The sequence below is a fragment of the Bolinopsis microptera genome, chromosome 8 (assembly GCF_026151205.1).
Source record: "Bolinopsis microptera isolate Bmic1 chromosome 8, MBARI_Bmic_1.0, whole genome shotgun sequence".
Classification (NCBI taxonomy): Eukaryota; Metazoa; Ctenophora; class Tentaculata; order Lobata; family Bolinopsidae; genus Bolinopsis; species Bolinopsis microptera.
Genome location: NC_087079.1, coordinates 14,334,687 through 14,356,874, shown reverse-complemented (window position 1 = coordinate 14,356,874; position 22,188 = coordinate 14,334,687). Strand labels below are relative to the sequence as shown.

The following is a 22,188-nucleotide window of genomic DNA, read 5'->3' as shown; positions in this document are numbered from 1 at the left end:
CAGTCTCAATACTTCACAACATCTCGTATCATAAGGACGAGTCGCACGTTATTAATGTGTTTACTAACGGTGAATTATCAAATAGTTGAGGTCAGTCCCTGCTCTTCAAGAGCCCTGGGAAATTGAGAGCCTTTCTCTGACTCTGAAAATAGGCTACATCCCGGGCAAAGGTCTATACTCTATTTTACTATTAACTTCGCATTCCACGTGCGTTAAAGAGCACTTAAGTGGAAAATATCACATTCCAACTTCAGATTACCCATCTTTTCACCGTAAATAATGGATATTACATCATACTTTAATAGGGTCAATGCTATTTCCCAACTTTAATAGGGTCAATACTTTAATAGGGTCAATGCTATTTCCCAACTTAAGTGATCAAACAGCCCGACCATTTTCTGGAAAATGAAACATTATACACACTACTTCGACTAGGTTGCAGGACAGTGAATGGTGATGTGAAGTGTGGTTTCGCTGTGTTAATATATTGTGCAACACTAATCTAATCTTCCAAGACACTCTCACGAACATTGTATTAACTTATAAGGAAATTAACAGTATCCGATACCACTGAAATTATTCTACCACCAGGTGCATGTCTTCTAAATACCCTAAATACCCTAATGAAACATCTCGCATCCAATGATACCTAGAACTCGTTACTTAGGTAACTTAGGATTTCATAGACTATAATTAGTATTAACACCACCTAAAAACATATATCCCCGTAACTTTTAACATAAAATGTTTATGAGGAATGCTGGCACATTATATATGTTTGATGTAATGATGTATTAGAAAAAGAATTACTTGAACTCGGTAACTCTCCCGACCATCACACTGTGTAAATTTCTCGCTGACAGGTCTTTTCGCCAAACACATACAGTTACATTTTATTACATTATGTAGTGTATCTCTCTCAGGAAATATACACATATTTATTATAGCACACTGGGTGTATATATATAATATATATAATATATATATATTATATAGTATAGTATTATTATATATAACTGTTACTGTAAGATCCTAGTGCAGGTGTTACAATGTACTTATTTTGACGAAAGACTGATGTTTCTTTGTAAATATATATCGAGTACATCTCACTACAAACTTGCTGTTTATAATGCTTTAACAAGAGAGTTAGTAAATGTTTTTAAAAGTTAATTTGTATTGATTCCAACCGAATGAAACAGATTGTGCCGCTTCAGCCTACTTTGAGAAAGTTAAAAATGAAAGAGCTGCAAAACAATGAAATGACATGACAGTACTGTTGAATATAAAGCAGCATCAAGTTTCAATGCCAATTGATACATACATCAGTATTATTCTGCACTACAACAGCTTTTATAGCATGCCGCGTTTAAAGCAGTTCCATTTGAAAGGTTACAACATCTTTCTGATATGCCGCGTTTTAAAGAAGTTTCGTTTGAAATGTTCCAGTTTTGAGCATGAGCCGTTTCGGATGAATGCTTTACAAGGGAGGGAGCTGCTTGCGATATTAGGATGTTAACTTAACTTCTTCACTTTTAGATTGTCATAAAGAGCAAGCTCAGAAACTATTTTACTGAAATACAGTGTATTGTCAGTATTGATTTTAACTACATAAATATTGAAATGATATGTAGTGGTGATGTATTATGACTTTATGATAATTTAAAACAGATTACACCATCTGTTTAAAGTAAATGTACTTTGAAACAATGGGATGTAGGCCTGAGGCCATCATTAAATATCCCAATTTTCACAAAAATTACTTCTTAAAGTTAAACCCGCACGAAGGCTCAGGTACTTGAAACATTCCTCCTACCAATGACAACCCACTTGACCTGCTTAAACTCCCGTTCACTGGCTTTTAAACCCCATCAGTGCACATAGGTTCTGCTTTGCCAGCAACGTTCCTTGTTTCCCACTGCCTCTAGCTCTGGATACTGTTCCGAATGTTTCTTAAACAGTTGATTCCACGGAGACCACAATGCTTTGTTTCCTCCACTCTCTTTTGACCTTTGTTGGAATGAATACAGACAGCATAGGCCTAGGGCGCGGTTCTATCGTCTATTAGAAAAGACACACGTGCAAAGTTTAGTCTCCGACACACGTGCAAAGTTTAGTCTCCGACACACGTGCAAAGTTTAGTCTCCGACACACGTGCAACATTTAGTGTAAACCCGCGACAAAATGTTGCAAACCATGCCACTATCACAGTATTCATGATATCCTTGTTGTACCTATCCAGCCATTTAGTTCACCTTGGCTCCTTAATAGCTTTTTACGCTCTATGTTTTGTAAAGGAAGGGTCGGCTAATGAAATACGGCTGATATCATGGTTCACCCTATCACTGGTAAATGCTGCACTGTTCCCAACCGTCCTGATTCTGCGTAAAGCCGAGCTGAGAGCAACTTACAGAGGTTACATATCCACTTTTCTACATCTACCAGTCACTGTCTTCCATAACATTCGTCACAGTAAACGACCGGGACATGATTTCAGGCCTGACCGGGACCGGGACCGGGACCAAGAATCCTGAATTAACCGGGACCGGGACTGGGATCATAAATCAGCATTTGACCGGGACCGGGATGAAAAATGTGACTTGACCGTGACCGGGACCGGGATAGCTCAAAATTGCCAATCCCGGTACTGGGATTCCCGGTACCGGGAATTCCGGTCGATTACTGGTTAATTCATGATCATAATTTATTACTCAAACTTGTTTAGCAATTTTAAACATTGTTTTATTTGGCTCAGAGGATGTTTAAACTTTTAAAGATGAAATTTACAATGAATGAAAGGAAAAACTTAAAATCACAGTGAATGAAATTATGTAAAAGATCCCGGTCAAAATCCCGGCAAATTTGAGTGATTGACCGGGACTGGGACCGGGATAGCTCAAAATTGCCAATCCCGGTCGTTTACTGATTCGTCACAGATTCGGAGGGTACACAGAAATTTAAAACGGAAATATCTGAGAATTAACACTAAACACGGACTTTCGTGGAAAGAAAAACTTTTCAGATCAGATACTTTGAGAGGTGGTGAATTTATCAATAACTTCAAGAAAAAACAAAAAATTAGAATTATTGTTTAAACGAATAATCCGATAAATTGTCAACTAATTTACGTATAATTAATTCAAGACTTTAAAAAGACATAAAATTTAAAAAATGTTTGAAATTCATAAAATATTTTATACTGATGACTTGTGATTGTTTTTATAACTTAAAAAGTATTGAAATAAACATGAAAATATCGATATTTTAAAAATATTGTTACGATGACGAGCTCAAGTGGTTGATTTACACATTTGCACCGAACCTTTTAGTAAAATGTTAGACAATTTTTAGTGAATATTAACGATTGCTTGAGATTGATTTCTTTGTAGTTGAAAGATAAAATTTAAAAAATATATTTAATTTAGAAAGTTAGTGTATGTTGACGAGTGATCGATTATAACTTTTTTACCGTGTTTTTTGAAATAGACATTGAAAAATATGCTTTGTACTCATGAATTGTGATCGATATTGAAGTTTAAATATATATAAATTTTAAAACATGTATATCAGGTATAGGGGTGCAGGTGGTATTGTATAACATTTGGTACAGAGTGGAACGAAAAATCAGTAAAAATATACTTCCTTCTTTAAAATAATTCAGGCTTTCAAGAGTCAGGACTAATGTATTGAGAAAAATACACGTCAGGTGTACAGAGATAATTTTATATCATTTTCCATGTTATTAGACTTAATTACTGTTTTTTATTGAACGAGTTTTATTTCGTTAAAAATTGACAAAAATGAAATAAAAGACTTCAAAACAACTTTGCAGACAAAATGAATTAACTTGTCCCGCTTTGAAATTATTCAAATATTGAGTTGTGGCCGGACTTTTTGATCACCCTGAATATTAAATTGTAATAAGAGTGGAATAGACAGAAATAAAAATAAAAGGAACATAGACATGTGCATATTGAAGTAAGATAGTCGAAAAATAGCATATATTTTTATGTTTTAGCACTCCGACCACTTTTACATATAACCTGGCGCCTCCCGCTCTATTTTACGTATAACTGATATTTATAATGATCACGAGCTTGTTACAATCTACATTCTACAGCTTTACCTTAACATTTCTTGTGACGCGATAGTTCGTCACAACCTAGTTTCCAATAATAAACCATAAATCAGTTTACTCAAGTTTAACTTTGAGCTGCAACAGCTGTCATATTACCTGTTTGCATCAGTCACGTGATAAATCTTAAGTCACGTGATCAACTCCCAGATCGTTTATTGTAGGGAAGTTTACACGAAACAAGTGGAACTAATCGGGATATGTAAAGTGAGTAGATTGGTTAACAAGACATACTTACTGTCGGGACACGGTGCCATTATTCTATTCAATTCGTTTTACCTTTGTTAGGAGAGAAAAACAGGAAGCAGTAGCTATTTTTGTTTTTTTATTTTCGATTCATGAAAAACTGTTCCCGACATTTATATATTTTGGAATTGCAATCCTTTAGTCGATACAAATTGTCGTTCAATTCGATGTTTTTCTTTCATTGCAATACAATTTTGTAGCTAATCTTTCTTTCATCAAGGACTAATTTAGTTTCACCAGGCAATGAACTCAACAGATTCAACAGATTCCACCACTGCCCGGGCACTAAATAACTTCCTTCCATTTCGCTTCTTCCGCTATCTCCCTCTTCCCAATCTGACGCTTGCGGTTTATATTATCATCCAGAATTCAATGGTTATTTATCATTACCATAAAGACTGGAAAAGACTGTCGTCCTTCCTTTTCCTTATGATTGCTGCCGTGGACATTGGAAGTGCTTGTTCAGCAATAGCCCGAGGATCAATACACCTTCTGTGCGTCTATAACCTTGACAGGGCGATGCCATTTCTTGTATATGTGACGATCATCATGTGTGGTAATCTGTGTTACGTAACCTCTTTATTCTTTGGAATGGTTCTAACTGTTGTGAAGACGATAAATATAATGAATCCGTTCTATAGGATTCGTGGGGGTGCTTTAAAATTGTGCCTTGTTTTATGTTCGCTCTTAAACCTAGTTTTATCCGTGAGTGATACAATTTTTATGAATTTAAAATGGGGCGTAATATTTATCAAATGTAAAGACCAGCTTTTCTCTTGGATTATTAACGATATCATAGAGTTAGCAATTGGAACCGCTACACTGGAAAAAATAATAATTAGTTTGTTTAAATCGCCTGACAATCCCGTAAGAATTGTTTTGACAAATCTCAAAATTTGGGGCATAAATTCGCTTGAGTTATATTTACCGTGTTCAATTGTATTTGTTTGTATGATTTTACAAATAGTCCACATCAGAAGAGCCTTCAGACAAAGTGCAGACCCGCGACAAAATGTTGCAAACCATGCCACTATCACAGTATTCATGATATCCTTGTTGTACCTATCCACCAATTCAGTTCACCTTTGCTCCTTAATAGTGCATACCGCTATGAGAGGGAAATGGTACTGGAATGAGTTGGCTCATGAAATACGGCTGATATCATGGTTCACCCTATCACTGGTAAATGCTGCACTGTTCCCAACCGTCCTGATCCTGCGTAAAGCCGAGCTGAGAGCAACTTACAGAGGTTACATATCCACTTTTCTACATCTACCAGTCACTGTCTTCCACAGAATTAGTCTCAGAGTCGGAGGGTACACAGAAATTTAAAACGGAACTATCTGAGAATTAACACTAAACACAGACCTTCGTGGAAAGAAACACTTTTCAGATCAGATACTTTGAGAGGTGGTGAATTTATCAATAACTTCAAGAAAGAACAAAAAATTAGAATTATTGTTTAAACGAATAATCCGATAAATTGTCAACTAATTCACGTGTAATTAATTCAAGACTTTAAAAAGACAAAAAATTTTAAAAATGTTTGAAATTCATAAATAATTTTATACTGATGACTTGTGATTGTTTGTTTAACTTAAAAAGTATTGAAATAGACATAAAAATATTAATATTTAAAAATATTGTTACGATGACGAGCTCAAGTGGTTGATTCAAACATTTGCACCGAACCTTTTAGTAAAATGTTAGAGAACTTTTAGTGAATAACGATTACTTGAGATTGATTTTTTTGTAGTTAAAAGATAGAATTAGAAAATATTAAATTTAGAAAGTTAGTGTATGTTGACGAGTGATCGATTATAACTTTTTTACCGTGTTTTTTTTTGATAATACACATTGAAAAATATACTTTTTACACATGAATTGCGATTGATTTTGAAGTTTAAAAATTTAAAAATTTAAATATGTATAGGGGTGGTCTTGTACAACGTTTGGCAAAGAGTGGAAGGTAAAATCAGTAAAAATATATACTTACCTCTTTAATATAAGTCAGGCTTTTAAGACTTGATTACTGATTTTTTATTAAACAGGTTTTATTTCGTTAAAAATTACCAAAAGAAAATAAAAAACTTTTAAACAACTTTGGAGAGAAATGAATTAACTTGTCCCGCTTTGGAATTATTCAAATAATAAGTTGTGGCCGGACATTTTGATCACCCTGAATATTAAATTGTAATAAGAGTGGAATAGACAGTTGTAAAAATGAAAGGAACATAGACATGTGCATATTGAAGTAAGATAGTCGAAAAATAGCACATATTTTTATGTTTTAGCACTCCGACCACTTTTACATATAACCTGGCACCTCCCGCTCTATTTTACGTATAACTGATATTTATAATGATCACGAGCTTGTTACAATCTACATTCTACAGCTGTACCTTAACACTTCTTGTGACGCGATAGTTCGTCACAACCTAGTTTCCAATAATAGATTATAAATCAGTTTAGGGGTCGTTCACATATTACGTAATCAATATTTTAGCAATTTCCCACCCTCCCCCCGCCCCTCCGTAATCAACCGTAATCAAGACCCACCCCTCAACTCCTGACAGCAAAATTAAGTAATCATGGCCTGACCCCCAACCCCCCTCTGACGGTTTTCCCTGGAAAGCACTTTTATCTACGTTTCATGGTACCCTGATAATTATGAGTGCCAGAAATCATTGTTATGATATCCGGCCAAGCACCTTCCCAACTATTTACTGGGAACCCCCCCCCCCCCCCCCCCCCATAATCAACCAAAATCATTTGGGAACCCCTCCCCCTCGGCTGATTATATAATATGTGAACGGACCCCTTACTCAAGTTTAACTTTGAGCTGCAACAGCTCTCATATTACCTGTTTGCATCAGTCACGTGATAAATCTTAACTTTAAGTCACGTGATCAAATCCCAGATTTATGATTGTAAGGGGGTTTACACGGAACAAGTGGAACGAATCGAGATATGTGTTAAGTGAGTAGACTGGTTAAAAAGTGGAGGAACGGTACCATTATTCTTTACAATTCCTTTCACCTTTGTTAGGGGAGAAGCAGTGGCTGTTTTTGTTTTTGATTTTCGATTGAACATGAAAATTTATTCCCGACATTTCTATATTTTGGCATCACACTCCTTTAGTCGATAAACATTTTCATTTAATTCGATGTTTTTCTTCCATTGCCATACAATTTTGTAGCTAATATTTCTTTGATCAAGGGTCACTAATTTAGTTTCACCAGACAATGAACTTAACAGACTCAACAGACTCCACCGCTGCTCGGGCACTCAATGACTTCCTTCCATTTGTCTTCTTCCGCTATCTCCCTCCTCCCAATCTCACGCTCGCGGTTTATATCATTATCCAGAACTCAATGGTTATTTATCATTACCTCAAAGACTGGAAAAGACTGTCGTCCTTCCTTTTCCTTATGATTGCTGCCGTGGACATTGGAAGTGCTTGTTCGGCAATAGCCCGGGGTTCAATACACCTTCTGTGCGTCTATAACCTTGACAGGGCGATGCCATTTCTTGTATATGTGACGATCATCATGTGTGGTAATCTGTGCTACGTAACCTCTATATTCTTTGGAATGGTACTGACGGTTGTGAAGACGATAAATATAATAAACCCGTTCTATAGGATTCGTGAGGGTGCTTTAAAATTGTGCCTTGTTTTATTTTCGTTCTTTGGCCTAGTTTTATCCGTGAGTGATACAATTTTTACGAATTTAAAATGGGGCGTAATATTCAACAAATGTAAAGACCAGCTTTTCTCTTGGGTTGGTGGCGGTATCATAGAGTTAGCAATTGGAACCGCTACACTGGAAAAAATAATAATTAGTTCGTCTGACAGAATTGTTTTGACAAATCTCAACATTTGGGGCATAAATTAGCTTGAGTTATATTTACCGTGTTTAATTGTATTTGTTTGTATGATTTTACAAATAGTCCACATCAGAAGAGCCTTCAGAAAAAGTGCAGACCCGCGACAAAATGTTGCAAACCATGCCACTATCACAGTATTCATGATATCCTTGTTGTACCTATCCAGCAATTCAGTTCACCTTTGCTCCTTAATAGCTTTTTACGCTCTATGTTTTGTAAAGGAAGGGTCGGCTAATGAAATACGGCTGATATCATGGTTCACCCTATCACTGGTAAATGCTGCACTGTTCCCAACCGTCCTGATCCTGCGTAAAGCCGAGCTGAGAGCAACTTACAGAGGTTACATATCCACTTTTCTACATCTACCAGTCACTGTCTTCCATAACATTAGTCACAGATTCGGAGGGTACACAGAAATTTAGAACGGAAATATCTGAGAATTAACACTAAACACGGACCTTCGTGGAAAGAAAAACTTTTCAGATCAGATACTTTGAGAGGTGGTGAATTTATCAATAACTTCAAGAAAGAACAAAAAATTAGAATTATTGTTTCAACGAATAATCCGATAAATTGTCAACTAATTCACGTGTAATTAATTCAAGACTTTAAAAGACAAAAAATTTAAAAAATGTTTGAAATTCATAAATAATTTTATACTGATGACTTGTGATTGTTTTTATAGCTTTAAAAATATTGAAATAGACATGAAAATATCAATATTTTAAAAATATTGTTACGATGACGAGCTCAAGTGGTTGATTTACACATTTGCACCTTTTAGTACAGTGAACTTAGAGAATTTTTAGTGAATAACGATTACTTGAGATTGATTTTTTGAAGTTAAAATATAAAATTTAAAAAATATTAAATTTATGAAGTTAGTGTATGTTGACGAGTGATCGATTATAACTTTTTTACCGTGTTTTTTTATAATAGACATTGAAAAATATGCTTTGTACTCATGAATTGTGATCGATATTGAAGTTTAAATATAATATAAATTTTAAAACATGTATATCAGGTGGTATTGTATAACATTTGGTACAGAGTGGAACGAAAAATCAGTAAAAATATACTTCCTTCTTTAAAATAATTCAGGCTTTCAAGAGTCAGGACTTATGTATAGTGTATACTACGGTAATTTTATGCGTGTGCTACGTTCTGAGAAAAATACTCGTCAGGGGTACAGAGTTAATTTTATATCATTTTCCATGTTATTAGACTTAATTACTGTTTTTATTGAACGAGTTTTATTTCGTTAAAAATTGACAAAAATAAAATAAAAGACTTCAAAACAACTTTGCAGACAAATTGAATTAACTTGTCCCGCTTTTGAATTATTCAAATATTGAGTTGTGGCCGGACTTTTTGATCACCCTGAATATTAAATTGTAATAAGAGTGGAATAGACAGAAATAAAAATAAAAGGAACATAGACATGGCGTGCATATTGAAGTAAGATAGTCGAAAAATAGCATATATTTTTAAGTTTTAGCAATCCGATCACTTTTACATAACCTGGCGCCTCCCGCTCTATTTTACGTATAACTGATATTTATAATGATCACGAGCTTGTTACAATCTACATTCTACAGCTTTACCTTAACAGTTAACATTTCTTGTGACGCGATAGTTCGTCACAACTTAGTTTCCAATAATAAATTATAAATCAGCTTACTCAAGTTTAAATTTGAGCCGCAACAGCTCTCATATTACCTATTTGCATCAGTCACGTGATAAATCTTAAGTCACGTGATCAACTCCCAGATCGTTGATTGTAGGGAAGTTTACACGAAACTAGTGGAACTAATCGGGATATGTTAAGTGAGTAGACTGGTTAACAAGACATACTTACTGTCGGGACACGGTACCATTATATACAATTCGTTTTACCTTTGTTAGGAGAGAAAAACAGGAAGCAGTAGCTATTTTTGTTTTTGATTTTAGATGAAAAACTATTCTCGACATTTATATATTTGGAATTGCAATCCTTTAGGCGATACAAATTTTCGTTCAATTCGATGTTTTTTTTTCATTGCCATACAATTTTGTAGCTAATCTTTCTTTGATCAAGGGTCACTAATTTAGTTTCACCAGGCAATGAACTCAACAGATTCAACAGACTCCACCACTGCTCGGGCACTAAATGACTTCCTTCCATTTGTCTTCTTCCGCTATCTCCCTCCTCCCAATCTGACGCTCGCGGTTTATATCATTATCCAGAACTCAATGGTTATTTATCACTACTTCAAAGACTGGAAACGACTGTCGTCCTTTCTTTTCCTTATGATTGCTGCCGGTGACATTGGAAGTGCTTGTTCAGCAATAGCCCGGGGATCAATAAACCTTCTGTGCGTCTATAACCTTGACAGGGCGATGCCATTTCTTGTATATGTGACGATCATCATGTGTGGTAATCTGTGCTACGTAACCTCTATATTCTTTGGAATGGTACTGACGGTTGTGAAGACAATAAATATAATAAACCCGTTCTATAGGATTCGTGGGGGTGCTTTAAAATTGTGCCTTGTTTTATTTTCGCTCTTTGGCCTAGTTTTATCCGTGAGCGATACAATTTTTATGAATATAAATTGGGGCGCAGTATTCAACAAATGCCAAGACCAGCTTTTCTCTTGGATTGGTTACGGTATCATAGAGTTAGCAATTGGATACACTACACTAGAAAAAATAATAGTTAGTTTGTTTAAACACAGAAGTCTTTTGAGAAATTCAAATCTCATCACTTGGGGCGTAAATTCGCTTGAGTTATATTTACCTTGTTTAATTGTATTTGTTTGTATGATTTTACAAATAGTTCACATCAGAAGAGCCTTCAAAAAAAGTGCAGACCCGCGACAAAATGTTGCAAACCATGCCACTATCACAGTATTCATGATATCCTTGTTGTACCTATCCAGCAATTTAGTTCACCTTTGCTCCTTAATAGTAGTTACCGCTCTGTACGGAAAGAGATGGGACCGAGATGAGTCGGCTAATGAAATGCAGCTGATATCATGGTTCACCCTATCACTGGTAAATGCTGCACTGTTCCCAACCGTCCTGATTTTGCATAAAGCCGAGCTGAGAGCAACTTACAGAGGTTACATATCCACTTTTCTACATCTACCAGTCACTGTCTTCCATAACATTCATCACAGAGTCGGAGGGTACACAAAAATTTAGAACGGAACTATCTGAGAATTAACACTAAACACGGACCTTCGTGGAAAGAAAAACTTTTCAGATCAGATACTTTGAGAGGTGGTGAATTTATCAATAACTTCAAGAAAGTACAAAAAAATTAGAATTATTGTTTAAACGAATAATCCGATAAATTGGCAACTAATCCACGTATAATCAATTCAAGACTTTTAATTAAATTTTTAAAAATGTTTGAAATTAATTAATCATTTTATACTGATGACTTGTGATTTTGTGTGTTTTTGTAGCTTTAAAAATATTGAAATAGACATGAAAATATCAAATTTAAAAATTTGTAAATGATGACGAGTGGTTGATTTAAGCATTTGTGCCGATTTGCTTACAATAGACATTATATATTTTGTACTCCAGACTTGTGATTAATTTTGAAGTTAAAAATATTAAATTTGAGAAGTTCAAATATAGTGAGTTGTGGTCTTATCTTGTTTAGAGCGAAAGAAAGAAGTTCAAATACATTTTAAAACTTCAACACTTAATTTATACCTTCTTCTTGTGCATAATGTAGGGCTAATTAATAAATTGTTAAATTTTTTTCTGCTTTGTTAGACTTATTTACTATTTTTTGAACTTACCGACTTTTATTACGTTAAAAATACAACTTTTCTTAAATCATGTTGGGAGTGGAACACATTGAAAAAATACAACAAATGCCTCATACTTAATAGACGAAACAAAACGATCCAAAAAGAAGCTGGCACAGAATCAAAAAGGCTCTAACTTACATTTTCACTGACACTTGACAGGACATCGTGGCTAGGAGTTCCGCACACCTCCAGAATTCTCATCAGTTGGTGAATATAATCGTCTCCTCGGTACAGGATCTTGTTCGTCAACATCTCCACCATTATACACCCAACAGACCAAATGTCCACTGGGAAACATGACGTTACACGTGGCCGAAGCCCGAAATCTTAACTTATTAGTAGATTTTAACTTATTTAATCATGACTTATTAAATGTTAACTTATTAATAGCGAACAGGAGATTTGTGATTCGATAGATTTACGAACACGATGATAAAAGTGCCAATATCTTAACTTGTTATTTAAATAATTTGCAATGTGAGAAAATTTATACAGGGTGTTTCATAACTAATGTCCTGATTTTTAAAACAATGAAAATATTTATAAAGGAGCAAAAAGTAATACTGACTAGTTTTGCTGTAGTGCATCCAGTTCAACATGACTTCAGGGGCACGGTACCATCGTGTTGCCACATATCCCGTCATCTGATCGTCCTGAACTCGTGCCAACCCAAAATCTAATATCTGGTGGAGGAATGTTATGTAATATTATGTAATGTTATGTAATATTATCGTTGCATAAGTGTATGTAGTTAATTGATGTGTTTTACAGCTCGTTATGTAATCAGGGCGACAAGCTTGATTGTGGCTGGAGGGTATTCGTAGTCCCTAGAATAGCTAAAGAATGTTTTTTTAGTACATGTTCTAAGAAATCCTAGCAATAATTTCAAACACAATTGATCACACAAGTGAATAATATTTCAATAATTCGAGTAAAGTTGAATGTAAGAACTACTGACGTGTTCGAAGTATTTATGCGTACTTTGCAGTGTGACTTACATTCCACATATGTCTTCAAATGGTCAGGAATTTGACATTCAAGTTGACAGTGCGGTTAAAATTAATTAAATATTACATGAGATGTCATAAACCTCGATTCTTATGAAGATAAATGTAGCGGGGCTCTGACCAATAACATTGGCATTATTTCACGGGTTATTGAGCTAATAAATTCAAGTTAAAGAATTCTAATTATTCTAATTATTCTAAGAATTCTAGTAAATCACATTAAAACAAGAATCCTTACCTTTACATAGCAATCCTCGTTAATGGCAATGTTGCTAGGTTTCAAATCTCTGTGTATCACTCCGGCTGAATGCAGGTACTTGAGCCCACGCAGAATTTGGTATATAATCCACTGAACATGCCCGTCTGACAGCTGCTGGTATTTCAGGATTGTGTGCAGGTCGGATCCCATCAGATCAGTTACAAGGTACCTGTTACAAAGTATCAGTTACAAGGTACATGTTACAAAGTATCAGTTACAAGGTACAATGTGTCTGTGTGTGTGTAGTTATCAGGGTAGTGTGGTAGTAATTTAGCTATTTATATTGGGTCAGAGTTGAAGCATGTGTTCATGGTTTACACAGGGCACACATTGTTCCCCAATTCTGATTGTTTATCCTGAATATCAATATTAATTGTTACTTATAATTAACAATAAATAATTATCTATATCGGGTGCTAACCGAATCTCTACACTTCAACCCAAATAAAGTCTAAATGACTAAATCTAGTAAACGATCGAGATTGTACTGAACTAAGGTATAACAAGAGTTACGGTTGCACATAATCACACCAGTACGGTCAGTGTTATACCTGTATTACATAGATAATAGAACACTTACACATCTTGGAAATCAGAATACTGTGTCGAGGGAGTGAACACATCCAGCAGACTAATTATCTGGATTATTGAGTGTGTTACAATCACAGCTGTTATAAAACAGAACTTTACAACACAAGATTTGACACAATGAAAGAGTTCCGGCTGCTGATAATGATGTTAAGTACATCATATCCTGCTTGGCTGCTTGTGTTGCTGTTCAGGATCAGCTGCTATAGAAATTTAAAATGTGATTTGAATACGCACGAATGTGAGATACATTTTTTAAATGTTGCCACTACGCTCACAACAACGCTTACAATATACTGTTTATACATTTTTTTACTACACTGAAGGTATTTTGACAAGTGATACCTGCCAAAATGTGCTTTATTCAATCTTTAACCTGTCCATAACCTGTTCAAAACCTTTCGTTAAAATTAGACTAGGTTCAATTTGTCAAGATACCTCACTCGAAAATAAAAATACAGCTCACGTTTTCGTGACAGAGCTGTTTAAGTAGTCTGTATTCCCTGTACGCTCTCTTAGCATGTATGTCAGATTGGAACGGCCGAGAGAGCTTTTTGACAGCAACTGACATCTTGCCTTGAGTATCTTTAGCAGAACTGAAGTTCATTAATCTAATATTTTACTTAATGTTATTCCTAATTAACAGAGAGACGAATTAATTAAGATTTAAATTTTTTGATTAAATCTCAAACGAAATGAATTATTACAGTTCATTTATGTTTTATGTAATCCATTGGTAAGTTTTAGAGGTTAGACTTAGTGACCACTTATTCAATGCTGACTTATTCAGATGTTAAATGATAAATTAAAATGAATAACAGCTTACCAAACTTGACCATATGCCCCAACTCCAAGGGGCTGTGGTTCTTGATAATTGATAGGCATTTCCCATGTTGTTCTGAGCAGCTCAACCTTGTGAAATCCAGGTGCACAAACAGAGGCCCCTTCTGTTACTTCCATGATCTCACTAATAACATTAATAATAAGTTTCAACGTAGAAAAAAGTTCCTCTGAATAGTTATTGAATTTTAGTTTGAAAAACATTGACTGTGATTAAAGTTCTACCAATAATGTTCAAGATATGTGGGCTGAATTACATGGTAAAGTGGATGCTGTTTATGGGGCTGTTCCGACTGCTTCGGTTTATCTCGACACAGGGGTGTAGGAAGCGGTGGGGGGGGGGACCAACCCTCAGAGCTAGAGAAATCTTGGCAATGGGCGAAAAGGGGACAATCTTTTTGACAGTTTTAAAGATATTTCTCGGATAAATGTGTAGTTTTACCATCTGCAGCTAAGTTATCTGCAGTACAGTTAGAATACGTGCAGCTAAGGGGCGAAAAGGTGCTAACTTGTTTGCCTCATCTGGTCCCTTTGTTTAGAAAATTATTAATTTTTAACACTTTCAAAGAAAATTCTCGGATAACTTTGTTGTTTTACCACCTGCAGCTAAGTCATCTGTGATACAGTTAGACTATGTGCAGCTAAGTTATCTTTAGTGCAGCTGGACGTAGACACTAGACTATCTGCTGCACCCACAATAGGGACCATAATTTTTTCCAATTATGTATAGATTTATCATTATTATTATCATCTGCAGTGCAGTTAGAGTTCGACCATCTGCAGCCACGGTTGCTGAGTGTATTTGGAGTAACTGCAGTGTAGTTGGAGTAACGGATGATGATTAATCACTCTACACTCGACTGTCACTTGACTTTTTCAACCCGTTCTCTAGCTGGCCCTAAACGACTATTCGAAACCCTAACCCTCTTATCTGGTCATAACCCTAACCCTAACCCAATCCTTAACAAAAGCATATGCTGAAACCCTAACCCTAACGAGAAACGAGACTAACTTCCTTATACGGTCATATCACGTGATCGAGACAGTTTTTCGCCAATATCTCGCTAGGGGAGCATTTTAACCCTATGTCATGGGGGGTTATTCGGAATCAGCGTCCGAAAATACATTAATTTAATTTGGTTTCAACTGTCGGGGCCCCTTTAGAACAATCTCGAAGATCGACTGTAGAGTGATTTAGCACACTCGTGGAGTAACTGCAGTAAATGTGTCTACGTAACAGTGCAATTAGACCATTTGCAGACTGTCTGCACAGTCTATCTGCCCAAAAATCACCCCTTGTAGTCCAAATTTACATTTTTCATTGTTAGTATTCATGTGTGAAAATGGCCACGGGCCTAAATATTACATATCAATCAATTACAATTCATTAACATTACCAATATTAAAAACTGTCCAAAATATCTAAGAAAGTATTCTCTAGCCAAAGGGCTCAATACTTAAATCTAAATCTTCAATATTTATTCCTTACATCATGTTTTCCAAAATTTTGTCCAGGTTCTTTCTCATTCCATCCGTTTGTAGATCGACTACTGTAAGCATAATTTAAAAATTTCTAGCACTAAATTGGCACAACAAAATTTTGCTGTATTTATCATTTCTCATTGCCGGATTTTCATCCTGATAGCAGATACACTGTAATTTTTTAAGGCTACAATGTGCAGTTTTTTTCTTGTTCGTTTTACGAACAACACTTGTTTCGCAAGAACTGCTGGCAGGTCCTAATATGCATAAAATCGTTGTATCTTACTGGGCGGCGCTCAGCCTGTCATTCCGCCGAATCTTTATGTTTATGAACATAATAGCCTGGGGTCCCCAGGTAACGTTTTATCTAAATCTAAATCGGGCTAAACTGTCAAACTGTGCTAGAAAATTATTTCTTTGACAAGCTGTGTGCCATTATATTAATACTTACACTTACACTCAGTGTACACCCAGTGTTAACTAGTATTACACACTGGTAAACTCTACGTAACGCGCGAAAATAATAATTCTATGGCGTTTTCATTGTCACATCTCACGTCGACGGGATTAAACGCGCGCGCGCATAACATCTTATCTTACTGCTATCTCAACGAATAAACACACAACGACTTTGACAATTGACAGACGACTTAACGATTGTGAGTTATGACGGACTTAACTGTATGGGTCAACTACTGAAACTGTATTGTATACTATCTTAATCATTATACTGGACATGAGATGACGAAGTATCTTAAGCAGCACTTTATACCTCCACTTAGAACTTGATTAGTCACGAACAATAGAATCATTATAAATCAATACAATAAAACATCTTGATCAATAAATGCCTAGCAGCACCAGACAGCAGCCGTGTACCTTTTTCGACTCCACGGAGTCCCTGATGGACTTTTGTTTACTTTTGTTAACAATTTGACCGCAACCTTCCTTTCTCGAAACATAAATCCTACTGTACTTCATTACAGTATTAAGATAATATAAAGCAAATCATGTGAATATATGACTACGAAATAGATCTAAAGATTTGTCCATAATATTTAATACCGTATTGATGGTTTTGAATTTTGTATATTGAATTTTAATGTGAAGCGTTTACTCTTCCCCCTCGGCAATTAATTAGAAAGTTAGATTAATGACAATAATTGCCAAATGACGTAGTAGATATAGATGTTCAATGTTGTAGAGTGATTTCAAGAGTAGTGGTCCACAGGGGTCCGAAAAAGCCGTACAGGCACTTGGGTCCTTATCCTTGTCACTAGTCCCAATTGGATTCACTTTACACAAAACATGAACGTTTACAATTTAGACGTACACATTGGCACGATATTTATTAGAAAGCAAACAGTATAAAATAATACGTGCGTGCGCGGCTTGAGCCGCGCCACATAACAATTTATGCGTTTAGGGGCTGGAGTACGTGTGTTTACAGATTAATGAATTGTTGCATTGTAAATATTTAAAGTTGACGATATATTATGATTTAACAGTAAATTTTTCAAAGCTGGCTTTGGACTTAGGTAAAATTATAACTTATTTATTTAAAAGAAAAAACCACGGATAGTTTTAAATTTACTTAGTCGTATTATATATATAACTATAATCAAGTTAATCCTGTTTTCAAGAATGCGCGGCTTTGGCGGCCAGTTATTGACTTGTACATAAAATTGAATTTTAAATAGAAATGTGAATGTATTAAAATTTAAACTTTCAAAACGGAGGCTTATAAATATTATTATATTATGATTGTAAAATAAAGGATAAAATTTTAAATTTGTTTCATGTTTCACTAAAAATTTGTTTCACTTAATATCATTTCGCTTATGGAATTTTGATAGGATGCATCTTTTGGTCATCCTGCATAACCTTCAACTTTTTTCAGGCAATCCATGCGCGTCTTTTTCGTTGTCATATAAATAATAAATTAAATTTGGCGCTCACAGGTCCTCGTGATCATGTGATCACCGCATAATGTTCTGTGAATGCGCAGGGCACCTTCAAGCTTAAATTATTCACCATGCTGAGGCAGTCAACCAACGCGCGGCTTTATTTTTATGATATGATATGTTTTGATTGTTATTAATAAATACCAAAATTTAAATTTGTTTTACTAAAAATTTGTTTTACTAATAGTAAACTAGTGTTTCACCTAACCATGTGCTTTCGCGCCACTGCGGGCGCGCTTGTTTCACAAGTCAAGAAAAGACTGCCGTGAGGCGGGCGCGCGCTACTGCAAGCGCAAGGGCTCTGGATAGAGCAAAACTAGTGTGCTTAACAAAATAAACACAAAAGCCAACTTCCCTGATCCCCAAAATCCATTTTGTCTGCAAAAGCGTTCATTAGTATCCTTTCACTCAATTTTTATAAAATTTAATGGTGAACGGAAAAAAATTAAAAATGCGCGGTGTAGCGCGCGGTTCTTCGTAGCACTTGTTTCGGGTTTCACCTAGCCATGAGTCTTCGCTACTGCAAGCAAGAGGGCTCTGGATAGAGCAAAGCTGTAATTATAACTATAAGACTTCGCCGTGATCAATTTCATGAACAAGACTATGCCGACCAAAATTTAATTTAAAAAACATTATTTCAAAAAAAAGTAGTAAATTTTATTAATTGACGATGTCAATTCATGGCAGCTCGGCGCGGCACAGTAACGCATCGCGCTACAATTTACCTGGGGACCCCAGGCTATTATGTTCATAAAGATTTGGCGGAATGACAGGCTGAGCGCGGCCCAGTAAGCTACAATAAATTTGATTGAAAGGAACATGATTATTTTTTCAGTGGCTCAACCCATATAATATGCCTATTTCATGATACTATGCGACTAGTTGCGATTAACAGGTGGTACTCGTGATTCGTAAAATATTTGACCATTGTTAATGGTTTGGCCCGGTGCGCGCTACTTCGTAGCTCGTGCCATCGAATAGAAAGCGGCGCGCGCTACTTCGAAGAAATTTAGACGAGTTAAGTAACATCATATCCGTCTGCAAGTAAAATATATGTTTCAAATATATTATCAGGACCGTCGACGAGTCTTGTAGCGCTATGCACTACTGGGTCGCGCCGCGCATCAAATAATTCTTCTTCGGTAGATCGGCAAGTTGCGCCACTGTGCCTCACCGAGCTGCGAAGGATTGACATCGTGAATCAACGACGAGTCCAACTCGGCGCGCGTCCTGGTAGGTCATAAACCTACAAGTGTCATGTGGTATTTATAGTTGACTTATTAATTGGTTGCGGGTGAAAAAATTAGTCAAACTTGTAAAATGTCGGTCCTGGAAATTTCATTTTCAAAAACTGAAAATCAAAATGGGACAGAGATTGGGACAATATGATTTTGCAATTTTATTTAGGGTTTTGACCCCCAGTAACCCAATATTTTGGTTTCATACCATCATCAATTAACTGACTAATTGGTTTCTGGGCAAAAATCTCATCTAATCTGTCAAATTTGTGTTCAGAAAATTTCATATTTGAAATGGGAATCTTAATCATATTCATACTATAGCAATTAAACTAAAGCGATCGTCAGGAACTTGTTTCAGTTTGTTTGTTTATAGAACCCGTCCCAATCTCGTATCGGAAAATGACGAAACTCAATTCTGAGTGTGAATACGGGTGGTACCTGCAACGGTTGCAAGAGTGTTCATTTGGGAGGGGCGCCAGCCGCCAGCAGGGGGGGGGGGCGCATTTTTGGCGGGGGCGCCAACAGGCAACGTTACGCCACTGGCTGGCAAGCACGACCGTTGCTGTTAGTGTTATAAACACAGGCGGGGCTAAGTGCAAAGAAACTGCTGCTCACTGCTGCTCACTGCTGCTCACTGCTGCTCACTGCTGCTCACTGCTGCTCACTGCTACTAACTGCTGCTCACTGCTGCTCACTGCTGCTCACTGCAGTGAGCAGCAGTTAGTAGCAGTGAGCAGCAGTGAGCAGCAGTTAGCAGCAGTGAGCAGCAGTTTCTTTGCACTTAGCCCCTCCTGTGTACACTTTATACTATTACTAGAAAGACCGTGTTCACAGGGAGGAAGGTAATAGTATTCTTTGGTAGTCATTTTTTATCGTATCAAAAAATATCCGTCACAACCGAAGATACAGCCGATTAAAATGTAGATTGCAATGAACACATTAACGTAATTACCACAAAACCGATCAAAATAAAAAATGTCGCTCGCAAATATTTGCACGTGCACGTGCACGTGCACTTTTGAACACCGTTACCATGGTTACTATGCAGCTCAGCTTCCTATCTAAATCATTTAGTAAATGTTGGGCTAGTAATACTACAACACCTGCAACATCACACAACTTACTTCTAATTGTATGTATAAATTATATTTCAGTCATTTTAGTGATCCTTATTTCGTATTAATTTTATCTTTACTCGCAAAACGCACAGTGAATACCCCCACCCCTATAAATCCGCCCTCTACTCGTCAAACCGCCCTATCAAGGTCAAAAGGAAATCGTGGAACGTGCAGAATCACGATTTTTCCCATTCTCAAATCCTCGTGAGTCGTGACAAATCGCTATTTTTTCAGTTCTCCGTGACAAATTGCGCATATCAATCCGAGGGCCAAATATCACGTTCTTTATAATAAGCATATGGAACCGATCACATCCACAGCCTTCCGAATGTAGGTACGGACTTGAGAAGACCGAAAAAATTTTCGTCTCACAATGATCAGGGTAGCATGAACCATGAACAAAAGTAGTTTCCAGAAAAACTTTGAAAAAAAGTCGACTTAAATTTTCGGTTTGAGTCATTCTTGATAGGTACTTCGATGGCAAAGCTCCCGCTTCCGAGCTCGTATTGCAATTAAGGGAGGAAAAAGGGTGAATCTTGGCAAATGAATATTAACTTGTCAAGCTGGATCGCAATCCCTCGATAGATTGAAATTCAGTTACTTTAGCAGTGACGAGCTTCTTTTTTATGTTTCCTATTTAGCTGTCCTAGTTACTTTTACTTTGGTTACTTTGGTGTGCTTCATAGAATCCTCTATCGGGTCATCAGAGTTGCTGACCACCCGAACAGTGAGATCGCTGCCTTTATTCCACTCCAGTCCAATAACGAGTTTCCATTTCGACAGCTATATCCTGTCACTGGAGGCTCATCCGGGAATGATTTCACAAACGTTGTAAGCATTTCTTTAAAGTGCAGGGGGTCTTTGATAGCATGCATGTTTGGTGGGATTAAGATCCACAATCGAGGTCCAATTACTGCAAACGAATTGTCGAAGACTTCCATAAGGGGCAACAGCTCTCGAGATGGTTTCTGATGAGAGGTTTCTAAATGGTCAACATGGTGACTTTGTTCCTCGTTTTAAACACACTCAGAACCCAAGCAGCAACTTTACGAGCACGTTCGGCTATAAGGGTAACGTGGGGGCTCAGCTGAAACCATCATTAGTCATTACATTCCTTGTCGAGAAAAACCTTACTTTAACACTAACAGAGACCACATTATTGAATGTTGAGGTAAGTCTCAGGCATGGCTGGTGGTCAACCCAAAATCCAAATTTCAACAGTTAAGAACCTGAATAATTTGCTAACTTTCGACGCATTAATATTTTGGGAAAAGTGCAGTGTGCCGTGGACCTTACAACATCGAATATTTTGAAGAAGTCGTTATAATTGTTGACAATATTGCAACATTTGGTGACCTCCTAACTCGGTCGACAAAGTTTATTGACAAATTTTTTTTCTCAGTGACACTGCTTGTTGAAGTCTCGGTGACGGGGAATAAATTACAGGCACGTAGCCAGGGGGGGGGGGGGGGGGGGGCTAGGGGGGCGGCAGCCCCCCCGGAAAAATCGAACCCCAGAAAAAAGATAAGCCCCCTAGTCCCCATGGTCGCCTGGTAACTGGGCTGTGTTTATGACTGCAGTCAGTCAAAGATTTGAACTGTGGATTAGTAAATA

The 22,188-nt window shown here is 36.5% G+C and overlaps 1 protein-coding gene across 1 annotated transcript in view; it reads right to left on the bottom strand.

Annotated features, from left to right (window-relative positions):
- Positions 1-22,188, bottom strand: part of LOC134819517 (uncharacterized) — an 80,624-nt gene that overhangs the window by 7,853 nt on the left and 50,583 nt on the right. Inside the window, exons 2-7 of the mRNA XM_063829482.1 lie at positions 14,756-14,896; positions 14,396-14,525; positions 13,922-13,980; positions 13,321-13,510; positions 12,644-12,758; positions 12,214-12,362 (exon numbers count right to left, since the gene is read on the bottom strand). Of these exons, the coding sequence (XP_063685552.1) occupies positions 12,214-12,362; positions 12,644-12,758; positions 13,321-13,510; positions 13,922-13,980; positions 14,396-14,525; positions 14,756-14,889 (777 nt within the window). The 5' untranslated portion in view covers positions 14,890-14,896. The remainder of the gene's footprint in view (positions 1-12,213; positions 12,363-12,643; positions 12,759-13,320; positions 13,511-13,921; positions 13,981-14,395; positions 14,526-14,755; positions 14,897-22,188) is intronic.